The sequence below is a fragment of the Maniola hyperantus genome, chromosome 7, assembly GCF_902806685.2.
Source record: "Maniola hyperantus chromosome 7, iAphHyp1.2, whole genome shotgun sequence".
Lineage (NCBI taxonomy): Eukaryota > Metazoa > Arthropoda > Insecta > Lepidoptera > Nymphalidae > Maniola > Maniola hyperantus.
In genome coordinates this window covers 1,195,093-1,208,215 of record NC_048542.1, presented here as the reverse complement: position 1 = coordinate 1,208,215, position 13,123 = coordinate 1,195,093, and the positions used below count along the sequence as shown (strand labels likewise).

Genomic DNA, 13,123 nt, shown 5'->3' with positions numbered 1-13,123 from the left:
TGACTGCGACCATGGTAACCCAGCATGGTAACTGCGGTCTTGGTCGCCGTCGCATAGTGTGCGTTATGAAATAATATAATAAAATATAAAACGCCCAGTACACGGGAGGCGTAAGTCTGAATCGTACCTTTTTTAACCGACTTCCAAAAAGGAGGTGGTTCTCAAGTCGGCCCGTTTTTTATAATGTATAACCAAATGGGCTTGCGCTTGACTACTATCACACCAAGCAGATAATACAGCCTAAGGTGGAGCGCGCCCGCCCAGTACCTACCTTATATTTTTTGTGGGCTCTTCTCAGACTTGGGCGCATTTGGAGCCCTCGTAGCTTTAATTTTAAGTACGTATCTAACGTACGTACGTATTTTAATTATCACCACTATATCATCTTACAAATTAACAATTTTGACTATCAGTTAGTGTAACTTCTGAATAAATAATTTGATTTTGACTTTGACTTTATTATTTGTTTTCGTCGCCTGCCGCATTTTTCTTCTACCGCTTTTGCGACAAACTCGTGGCCCCGCAGGTATTTTCTTGTATTATGTACTACTCTGGAGTCCCGATATTGAGTTTCTATTACTTTTGGAGATTGTTTGTTTTGTATTAATAGCAGTAGCGGGAGAATTCAATGAATAGAATACCTAGTAGGTATATAAAGTATTAAGTGCACTCAGTTGTGCTATTTCAATATCAATTCTTGGTATATTGTGGGTCTCTCAAGTGTATCGTAATGATCTTCTGAAGTATATCTAGGTCTCTAGTTCATTGTTGAAATGAATGAAATATCTATGCTATTATTGTCCTCGTTGTATTGTATTTTAGAGCCTCAATAGCTCAACTGGTAAAGGAGTGGACTGAAAACCGAAAGGTCGACGGTTCAAACCCCGCCCGTTGCACTATTGTCGTACCTACTCCTAGCACAAGCCTGACGCTTAGTTGGAGAGGAAAGGGGAATATTAGTCATTTAACATGGCTAATATTCTTTTTAGAAAAAAAAAAAAACTTGCGCTTGACTACTATCACACCAAGCAGATAATACAGCCTAAGGTGGAGCGCGCCCGCCCAGTACCTACCTTATATTTTTTGTGGGCTCTTCTCAGACTTGGGCGCATTTGGAGCCCTCGTAGCTTTAATTTTAAGTACGTAATTAATTATCACCACTATATTATCATGTTACAAATTAACAATTTTGACTATCAGTAAGTGTAACATGTTACCTATTCTGAATAAATAATTTGTTTTTCTACGCACTATGTAAAATTGTTTTATCGAAATAATTTATTTTTATTTTTTGTCGCCTGCCGCATTTTTCTTCTACCGCTTTTGCGACAAACTCGTGGCCCCGCAGGTATTTTCTTTTATTATATACTACTTGGGAGTCCCGATATTGAGTTTCTATTACTTTTGGAGATTGTTTGTTTTGTATTAATAGCAGTAGCGGGAGAATTCAATGAATAGAATACCTAGTATATAAAATATTAAGTGCACTCAGTTGTGCTATTTCAATAACAATTCTAGGTATATTGTGGGTCTCTCAAGTGTTTCGTAATGATCTTCTGAAGTATATCTAGGTCTCTAGTTCATTGTTGAAATGAATGAAATATCTATTCTATTATTGTAGGTAGGTACCTCATAGTTCGTAAAATGTTGGGGTCCCAAGGTGCGACCTCGCACCGGGAGACGCAGTGTTGGAAGACCCCACACTTCGACCGTGTTTGGCTAATCGATGAGAAGGTCTATTACCCTTTGGATAGTAAAATAGAAATTAAAGATTGCTTTTTATTGTTCCAGTATCGTCCCTCCCGAGTCCGACGACAGAAGAGGACGAGGACGAAGACGAGACGACGCCGAGTCGCGCGGACGCGGACGACGACGGACGAGTGTACAAAAACCCGCGCAACTCTCCCTCCGCTCAGTGTCCGCGCGACGAGGAGCAGGCTACATTGCTGGTAAGTTACCATTTGTGGTACCGTATGTCCAGATACCAGTATCGTCCCTCCCGAGTCCGATGACGGAAGAGGACGAGGACGAAGACGAGACGACGCCGAGTCGCGCGGACGCGGACGACGACGGACGAGTGTACAAAAACCCGCGCAACTCTCCCTCCGCTCAGTGTCCGCGCGACGAGGAGCAGGCTACATTGCTGGTAAGTTACCATTTGTGGTACCGTATGTCCAGATACCAGTATCGTCCCTCCCGAGTGCAACGACAGAAGAGGACGAGGACAAAGACGAGACGACGCCGAGTCGCGCGGACGCGGACGACGACGGACGAGTGTACAAAAACCCGCGCAACTCTCCCTCCGCTCAGTGTCCGCGCGACGAGGAGCAGGCTACATTGCTGGTAAGTTACCATTTGTGGTACCGTATGTCCAGATACGAGTATCGTCCCTCCCGAGTCCGACGACGGAAGAGGACGAGGACGAAGACGAGACGACGCCGAGTCGCGCGGACGCGGACGACGACGGACGAGTGTACAAAAACCCGCGCAACTCTCCCTCCGCTCAGTGTCCGCGCGACGAGGAGCAGGCTACATTGCTGGTAAGTTACCATTTGTAGTACCGTATCTCCAGATACCAGTATCGTCCCTCCCAAGTCCGACGACGGAAGAGGACGAGGACGAAGACGAGACGACGCCGAGTCGCGCGGACGCGGATGACGACGGACGAGTGTACGCATCATCACTTACCACCAGGTGAAATTGCAGTCAAGGGCTTACTTGTATCTGAATAAAATCCATACTAATATTATAAATGCGAAAGTGTGTCTGTCTGCTAGCATTTAACGTCGCAACCGTTAAACCGATTTTGACGAAATTTGGTACAGAGATAGCTTGCATCCCGGGGAAGGACATAGGCTTTTTATCTTTTTATCCCGGAAAATTAAAGCGTTCCCACGGAACTTTAAAAACCTAAATTCACGCGGACGAAGTCGCGGGCATGAGCTAGTAAAAATTAAAAATATGCGTACTGTTGAGGTTGAATTCTCTGTGTGTCATACATAACCTTAATGCATTGCCTAAAGGTTGAATATGACACGATAGTCCACTAAAGAGGCACCTGTCTTGGACTATGAATTCTGGTGTTTGCTATGATATCATAGACTTTGTTTTTTTTTTTTCAAAGAATATTAGCCATGTTAAATGACTAATATTCCCCTTTCCTCTCCAACTAAGCGTCTGGCTTGTGCTAGGAGTAGGTACGACAATAGCGCAACGGGCGGGGTTTGAACCGTCGACCTTTCGGTTTTCAGTCCACTCCTATACCTGTTGAGCTACTGAGGGTTCTAAAACAAGGTTTTCAATCGGCAGGGTCAGAAATGCTTGCGGAAGTGTTCCTCGGACGAGGACTGCAAGAGTAAAAAGAAGAAGTGCCTCTGCGACGGAGCCTGTGGCATGTCCTGTATCAAGCCAGGTGAGAGAGTTTCCTTTTTAACCGACTTCAAAAAAAGGAGGAGGTTCTCAATTCGTCGGAATCTTTTTTTTTTTTTTTTTTTTTTTTATGTATGTTCCCCGATTACTCGAAGACGCCTGGACCGATTTTGAAAATTCTTTTTTTGTTTGAAAGGGTATACTTCAAAGTTGGTCCCATTTAAATTTGGTGAAGATCTGATGAACATCTTCGAAGATAGATACTGGAACTCCTCAACGGATAAGAGTAAATTGCTCGCGATCAGTGTAATAGCTTAGTAAACAGTAGATTTTTAACCAGTCATAGCATAATTCCATGGGACCACTAAAAATTGTGAAATAATTTTTTTTTACAAAAAAAATTTTTTTTTACAAAAAAAATAAAAACCGACTTCGATACACAAACACTAAAAATTGAAGAATAATTTAATTTATTACCGAATATATTATGTATACAAGAGTTAATATAGTTCCATAATAATATTTTTTGGGGTCGGTGCCAATGAGGTGCCACTGTGGAGTCTTATAAAAATAATATGAAGTCTAGACGATTCGCGCAGTTAAAGCTAATTGGCACCGGCACCAAAAAGTATTATTATGGAACTATATTAACTCTTGTATAATATATTCGGTAATAAATTAAATTATTTTTCAATTTTTAGTGTTTGTGTATCGAAGTCGGTTTTTATTACTGTGGCTGATTATTTTGTACACAATCTCTAAACTAAACTAAATTAACAGTTCTAAATCTAGTGCTATCCTTTTCCGCAAGCAATGGATTTAGACCTGCCATTTTAGTTTACTCAGTTTAGAGATTGTGTACAACGGAATTAGCCACATTGACGCTGATTCTGTTGTTTTTCGCTAAACTAAATTTCGAGTATCTGCATCACCTTCTTTTTAATATTGCTAAAAAAGGACGGAACATGAATTTTACATTTAAAGACTCTAAATTTTAGTGCACGCTACAAATTTAAACAACTAGGTGCGCTAAAATCACGGGGTTTAACATTTAAAATTTTAAATTTGAAACTTTCAAACTGTGTCTGTCCTTTTCATATTACATTAGTAAGAAGAAGATGCGAATACTCTAAAAGGAGATGAACCTGGTCCCATACAAGCTTGGGCCCAGTGCTGAACAAAGTTCAAATATGCCTTATTTTGTAGGTTTAAACATTTACTACCTATGTCCAAAAATCATATTTTTGTAGGACCTGGGGTTTTGTTTTTATTCCACGAAATCACACGACAAAACACAGCTACAATGCCATATGCACGGGAATGAGAAGTGACAATTTGATTTTTTTTTCTTTTTTTTACGGCCCTGGATATCAGTCCTTTAAGGCCTGTGACAAGTTGAAGCTAAAAGTTACCACAGACAGTTTTGAAACATTTTAAAACGTTCCGTTTCTCCTATAAAGAATGTATTGGTCTTCGATTTCATTTAAAAAATGGTTTTTATGATTGTCCCATTTATTACAGAAACAAAAAACATTCAATTATGCATAGAATTTATCATTTTATTACCTACATATTTTTGTTTACGAACGATTTCAGGCACCCAATTTCGCATATCTCCTTTAGGTATGCTCAGAATCAGTACCAATTACATACCTATATACGTCTACGATGACTAGGTATATGAGATGACAATGTGAGAACAGATGAACAATGCTGTTATGTATCGTCGATGAACCACAAATCAATCGCAACCTCATTCCACACTCTTTAACCGCTTCCCTATTACGTTGAACGGAGTCTTTTCGTAGTGCGCTCCACAAAAACGTAGCCTCACTCTCATTTACTCTCGTAGTACATACAAGGAATTTATAGTCACCGCTATTAATCCATTCCATACTAATATTATAAATGCGAAAGTGTGTCTGTCTGTCTGTCTGCTAGCCTTTCACGGCCCAACCGTTCAACCGATTTTGACGAAATTCGGTACAGAGATAGCGGGGAATCCCAGGGAAGGACATAGGCTACTCTTTATCCCGGATAATCAAAGAGTTCCCATGGGACCGGGATGAGACGGGACGAAGTCGCGTTCATCATCTAGTAGTCTCATCTGGTGACAGAAGGGCTGGCTCTTTTTTTGCGCAACGGATCATGCAGCCAGTATTCTTAGCACCAGTCCACGCGGGCATTCCAAACCAAACCAAAAAAAACCGGCCAAGTGCGAGTCAGGCTCGCCCAACGAGGGTTCCGTAATACAGTCGAATTTTTTCGACATTTTGAACGATAATTCAAAAACTATGATGCATAAAAATAAATAAAAATCGGTTTTAGAATGCACAGGTGAAGCCCTTTCATATGATGCCCCACTTGATATAGTTACCTATCTTCTTCGAAAATCGAAAATAGTAATTTTTAGTTCATGACGACAATTTAATTTTTTTGTGTGATGTAACCACAAATTCACGGTTTTCAGATTTTTCCCCTAATGTCTGCTATAAGACTTACCTAACTGCCAAATTTCATGATTCTAGGTCATCGGGAAGTACCCTGTAGGTTTTTTGACAGACAGACAGACAGACAAACAGACAGACAGACAACAGAGTGATCCTATAAGGGTTCCGTTTTTCCTTTTAAGGTACGGAACCCTAAAAAAATCAATTCTCCACCTGCTCATAGCTCTTATTTTTTTTTTTTTATCCAGATACAAGTTAGCCCTTGACTGCAATCTCACCTGGTGGTAAGTGATGATGCAGTCTAAGATGATAGCGGGCTAACCTGGAAGGGGTATGGCAGTTTTTATTAAACCCATACCCCTTTGGTTTCTACACGGCATCGTACCGGAACGCTAAATCGCTTGGCGGCACGGCTTTGCCGGTAGGGTGGTAACTAGCCGCGGCCGAAGCCTCCCACCAGACCAGACCAGAAAATTAGAAATTATAAAATTCCAAACCCCTACCAGGAATCGAACCCGGGACCTCCCACTATTAAGACCACAGCGCTCACCACTGCGCCAGGGAGGTCGTCGTATTTTTTAAAAAAAAACTACGTTTGTGTGGAGCGAGCGACGGTGGGATAACCGTTAAATGCTACTCGAATCAATTTGCACGTTTAATTGCAGATGGTGGATATTAATAAAATTCAACACACAATGATTTAAATTAATTAATTCGACATTAATTTATGTCGTGCTCGTGTCGGAGCGTACGTCCGTGTTTAATGAGCAACGTTAAATTTCGTACAATTAACGTTCATGCTACGTATAACAGCCGCACTCAGAGTCGCTTAATCGTTACTTAAGTTTAGTTAAAACGAGACAGAGCTATATCTCCCACATAAATCTGTCTCGTTTTAACTCAATCTTAAGTAACGATTAGCGACTCTGAGTAAGGCTGTTAGTCCCACAGAATGCTATTCCGCTGGAACCATGTGTGTGGGAGCATATTAACATCAAAATGACGTCATTTTGACGTCAGCCGAAATAAAAATATACCATCAGCTCGAAACTTCAGTCTAGTGCTGACGTCACTAATTTGGAGGCCACGGGCATTAGCAATTTGCGGGACTTATAACCAGTATCGTACTTAAAGAATATTTTTTTCTTGTAACAGAAATCCTGCAAAACAATTCTCCCAGACAAACCTAGAAACTAGACGAAAACAGCCCTCCATTCAATTAAAGAAAACTTGACTTTAAAAGGTTTTAATCAGTGTCGAAAAATATTCTTTAAGATTTTTTTTTTTTTGTAACAGAAATCCTAAAAACAATTCTCCCAGACAAATCAAAAAACTAGACGAAAACTGCCCTCCATTCAATTAAAGGAAACTTGACTTTAAAAATTTTACTACATCATAAAATTTGCGCTACGAACCGTCTTCAAAAGTCGGCGAGCCTCGTTATGGAAGAAGCTCTAATTGGTCCGGAAAATGCCTATTTTATAGCTCGTTTACTCTAAAAGGCAGAGACTGGCCACAGTTGTATTTTTCTCTCATATTTTCAACATTCTTTCGAGCGTGTTTCATTTCGCTGTATTGTCCAAATCTCTAAATACTAGGGTCTTTCAATAAGTAAAGAGACAAATTCTATAATTTTAAAACTATGCAATCTTTTCAGGGGTGTTAGTTGACAACCTTGGGATATGCTCTGATCAGCTGTTTCATAAGCTCGTTTATAAAAGGAAAAGGTGACTGATCGGGCTGAAATTTAGCATGCAGATAGCTATTATGACATAGGCATCCGCCAAGAAAGAATTTTTGAAAATTCAACGCCTAAGGGGGTGAAATAGGGGTTTGAAATTTGTGTAGTCCACGCGGACGAAGTCGCGAGCATAAGCTAGTTTATAACATTAAAGTACGGATTGCAAAAAAGTCTCAATACCAGCGAAAAGTATATAAACAAAGGGTTGTTTTGTTACGTCTCCAAGTAATCTTGAAGCTCCATTAAGGTCCGAACTCCGCAAGTTTTCATCTTGTTTTCATCCGAGGCACTTGCCTCTTGTCGACTTCTCCCAAATTACGACAACTGTACCACTTCAATATTTGCATTGTTAATGCAATATGACACTTATTCTCAGTGCAATAAGACATGCATTACTTCAGAGTTGGAACAAATATAACAGTCAGAAAGTTTTGAGAACTTCATTTTAAATTTTTGTTCAAATAAGTTTATGTGAAATTCAGTTTTGTAAGTTTTCGGCAAAAGGTGTGAAAATTCGGTATCTTAAAGTGCTAAGAAGTTTTGCTACTTTTTTATTAATAACTAGCTGATGCTCGCGACTTCGTCCGCGTGGACTACACAAATTTCAAACCCCTATTTCACCCCCTTAGGGGTTGAATTTTCAGAAATCCTTTCTTAGCGGATGCCTACGTTATAATAGCCATCTGCAATCTGCATGCCAAATTTCAGCCCGATCAAATCAACAATGTGGCTAATTCCGTTGTACACAATCTCTAAACTAAACTAAAATGATACGTCTAAATCTATTGCTATCTCTTTCATAATGTTGCGGAAAAGGATAGCACTAGATTTAGACCTGTTAATTTAGTTTAGTTTAGAGATTGTGTACAAGAGAATCGGCCCAAATGTAAAATTATACTAAAAATAAATCGTACTAATTACTACAACTAGTCAATACCAAATAACAAAATCTATTTACTGCTTAAAAAAGCTGTGATAGCCTAGTGGTTAGGACATCCGCCTTCCAATCGAAGGTCGGGGGTTCGATCCCGGGCACCTCTAACTTTTCGGAGTTATGTGCGTTTTTAAGTAGCTAAAATATCACTTGCTTTAACGGTGAAGGAAATCATCGTGAGGAAACCTGCATGCCCGAGAGTTCTCCAGAATGTTCTCAAAGATGTGTGAAGTCTACCAATCCGCACATGACCAGCTTGGTAGACTATGGCCAAATCCTTGTCACTTTGAGAGGAGACCTGTGCTCTGCAGTGAGCCGACGATGAGTTGATCATGATGATGATGATGATGATAGACGGACGGACAGACGGTTTAGTTAGGAGGATTCCGTTGGCATCCTTATGGGTATGGAACCTTGAATTTTTTTAATTTTTTTTATTCAGATACAAGTTAGCCCTTGACTGCAATCTCACCTGATGGTAAGTGATGATGCACTCTAAGATGATAGCGGGCTAACCTGGAAGGGATATGGCAGTTTTTACTAAACCCGTACCCTTTTGGTTTCTACACGGCATAGTACCGGAACGCTAAATCGCTTGGCGGCACGGCTCTGTCGGTAGGGTGGTAACTAGCCACGGCCGAAGCCTCCCACCAGACCAGACCAGAAATTTAGAAATTATAAAATTCCAAACCCCTGCCAGGAATGATAAATGATGATGAAATGATGATGATAAATGATATTATTAAGAGGATCTAAGAGGCCACCTCTTTTATTTGGTTTATTTGGTTCCAAAACCGTGAACCAGGATCTAAAACCAGGCGTGGATGCGAACCCGGGGCTTACCGCCAGTAGCTTTAAAAAGCCAAGAGCAGGTATAGCTTAGTAAACTGCTTGTGACTGAAATAGGGTCAACTTCCCACTCAGGCGTGAGTGCAGCGCGTGAATTTTTTCGACGTGTGACATAATTCCCCAGTTTAAATGTTTCAGATGGTCATGATCTAGAAACATAATTTTATTTTATTACATGACAACACCAAAAATCTGCAATAGGTTTTTTTTTTTTTTTTTTTATTCAGATACAAGTTAGCCCTTGACTGTAATCTCACCTGATGGTAAGTGATGATGCAGTCTAAGATGATAGTGGGCTAACCTGGAAGGGATATGGCAGTTTTTATTAAACCCGTACCCCTTTGGTTTCTACACGGCATCGTACCGGAACGCTATATCGCTTGGCGGCACGGCTTTGCCGGTAGGGTGGTAACTAGCCACGGCCGAAGCCTCCCACCAGACCAGACCAGAAATTTAGAAATTATAAAATTCCAAACCCCTGCCAGGAATCGAACCCGGGACCTCCCACTAATAAGACCACAGCGCTCACGACTGCGCCAGGGAGGTCGTCAAAAGGTAGAGATGGCATCGGGGTATGAGGCGGGGTGACGCCCCGCACGCCGGCACGTCACCCGCGCTCGCCCGCACTGGGCTAGCGCGGGGACTGTGCGGGTGTGCGGGGCGTTCCCTTCCCGATTACCATCCTGACCTGTCACGTACTAAGTGTACCTAATTATAGTATGATCTCTCTCTCTCTTAAGAATAGCTCAAGTGACACTGAGAATTTATTATTAAAAGATAAGTGTACCTAATTATAGTATGATCTCTCTCTCTCTTAAGAATAGCTCAAGTGACACTGAGAATTTATTATTAAAAGATAAGTGTACCTAATTATAGTATGATCTCTCTCTCTCTTAAGAATAGCTCAAGTGACACTGAGAATTTATTATTAAAAGAAACACCCAACATTTAACTATATTAATTGACCGGATCCAAAAACGCACCTAGGACCCCATCATCCGCAGTCGATCAAGCTAACCACGAGACTAATGAGACAGTTAAGAAAAACCGGCCAAGTGCGAGTCAGGCTCGCGCAATGAGGGTTCCGTAATACAGTCGTATTTTTTCAACATTTTGCACGATAATTCAAAAATTATGATGCATAAAAATAAATAAAAATCTGTTTTAGAATGTACAGGTGAAGACCTTTCATATGATGCCCCACTTGATATAGTCACTCACTTCGAAAGTTGAAAATACTAATTATGTATTAGTTCATGACCACAATTTAATTTTTTTGTGTGATCTAACCCTAAATTCACGGTTTTCAGATTTTTCCCCAAATGTCACCTATAAGATCTACCTACCTGCCAAATTTCATGATTCTAGGTCAACGGGAAGTACCCTGTAGGTTTCTTGACAGACAGGCAGACAGACAACAAAGTGATCCTATAAGGGTTCCGTTTTTCCTTTTGAGGTACGGAACCCTAAAAACGGCCACTTGCGAGTCAGCATCCTTAACGTGCATGAATATTAAACGAATGTGGAATCTCCTACCTACTCCGTTGAGACGGCTTAGATTGGCTTTACTCTTCAAATGTTTATGGAACGTGTGGCTGTAAACGTTTTGGCTTTATTAATGACTAGCTTATGCTCGCGACTTCGTCCGCGTGGACTATACAAATTTCAAACCCCTAATTCACTCCCTTAGGGGTTGAATTTTCAAAAATCCTTTCTTAGCGGATGCCTACGTCATAATAGCTATATGCATGCCTTTCAGCTGGATCCGTCCAGTAGTTTGAGCTGTGCGTTGATAGATCAGTCAGTCACTCAGTCAGTCACCTTTTCCGTTTATATATTTAGATCAGGAAAGTGAAAAGTAAGTTAAGCCCGTATATGCCCGGAATCGAACACCCGGACGTCTTTCATTAGCCGCTCTATCATAACCGTCCCCCACCTGTCACACAGCGCGGCGCTCACTGAGGCACCTTTGAGCGCGGCAAGTTTACCGACAACAGATGGCTAGGGCCCGAGCCGTGCTCAGCCGAGCAAACGCGCGCCCGAGGCAGCCCGAGGCACGTCCTCACCAGCCGAGGCATTTGGCTCGCGAGGCTGCCGCGCGAGCCTGACGCGGCTAATAACTACTCTACTACAGCTTCTCCTATTTACTTAATATAGGGGGAAAAAGGGTTAACGTGCATGAATATCAAACGAATGTGGATTCTCTTCTACCTACTCCGTTGATTTAGCTAAGCATTGTGGTGTGGCTTAGACATTCATCGCCGGCTTAGATTGGCTTTACTCTTCAAATGTTTATGGAACGTGTGGCTGGAAGGCTGGCTGTATTACTGCTGTACAAAGTAAGAAGTGTGTCGAGTATGTGTGAAAGCGTTCATTAATATGGCGCATCCCACTTCTGAACTTGACATATTCTTAAGGTTCGTACGCACCTGAGCGGCGCGGCGCGGCGCTTCAGCGAGCTGCACGTCGCGGCACAGAGCGTCAAAATATCATTTCTATCATTTTGTATGGCGCATATCGCACTAGAGCGGCGCTGCACAGCGCTTCACCGCTCGTTGCCGCGCGGCACGGCTGGAGAGAATATTTTGAAGCGCAGCGAAGCGACGCGCAGTGCAGTGACGCTAGTGCGACATACCCAGCGGCGCGGCACGGCGCTTCGCGCTCGTACGCGAACGGGTATAAAAGTGACGCGCAAGTGACGCGAGGTGCCGCGTACTGAAGTTGTAGTGCGGTAGGCACCGTCGAGCGGCCTGAGGTGACGCGTTCTGCAGTCGGACTGAAGCGCCGCGCCGCGCCGCTCAGGTGCGGACGAACCTTTAATCAACCAACCAAAATAAAATTAATTACATTTTAGGTGTTTGTGCGGGATTTTTGTCTCTAATAATCTTTAGTTTTTTCATGATTTCTCATATCTGCAAAATTAAAATGGAACCTGGAAGGGATAGAGTACGCGGCAGAAAGTAATGTACATCGGCCTTTAGAATGACATTTCGGCTTTGTAGAGCGTCGTCTTTGTCACTCATACCAACGTTTATATATGACGTTTTGTTGGTCTCAACGACAGAGACAATGCTCTACAAATCTGCTGTCTCCTTCTAAAGGTCGATGTACATTACTTTCTTCTCGGTAGGAACGGCATTCCGAACCAGTGGTAAATTAAAACTACCTGACTATTCTATATAAGTACTTGTTAAAAGTTTACATGAATAAAAAAACATTCTATTCTATTCTATTCTATTCTATTATATTCTGCCGCGTACTGTACAAATTCTAATGTTATTTACGAAATTGGTCATTATAAAATATTTCAAAACTGTAGCACCGCGACATTCATGAATATTCATTAAGTATAATATTCAGAAATATATATTCAGTTAATATTTCGTCGCTCTCTCAGTTACATAAAGATAAACCCCGGGACCTATGAATAATTCAAGAAATTCCGCTTGGGCTAACCTTAGATTAAATTAGGCTTTCTTAGAAATCTGTGTTTAAGTAAGAAAGTCATGTCGCCGACATTCTGTGTGAATGGATGAATAATTACTTCGCAGATTTCATTCGATTAAACCAACGTTTCAAACAGGTAGTAAATTATCCTATTCACGGAATCAAATTTTGTTTGCTCTACAGCTTATGAACTTGTACCTGAAAACATGGTGGACTATGGCCTTAACCCTTGTCATTTTGAGGGGAGACCCGTGATGAATATTCTTTTAAAAAAACATTATTCAAATGAGTTTTTTGACTGTGCACCTGTCACAGGTACTTTTTTATTAAGCA

At 41.4% G+C, this 13,123-nt stretch overlaps 1 protein-coding gene across 1 annotated transcript in view; it reads left to right on the top strand.

Annotated features, from left to right (window-relative positions):
- Window positions 1–13,123, top strand: part of Hasp (Hig-anchoring scaffold protein) — a 97,767-nt gene that overhangs the window by 37,638 nt on the left and 47,006 nt on the right. Inside the window, exons 2-3 of the mRNA XM_069499728.1 lie at window positions 2,383–2,540; window positions 3,310–3,412. Of these exons, the coding sequence (XP_069355829.1) occupies window positions 2,383–2,540; window positions 3,310–3,412 (261 nt within the window). The remainder of the gene's footprint in view (window positions 1–2,382; window positions 2,541–3,309; window positions 3,413–13,123) is intronic.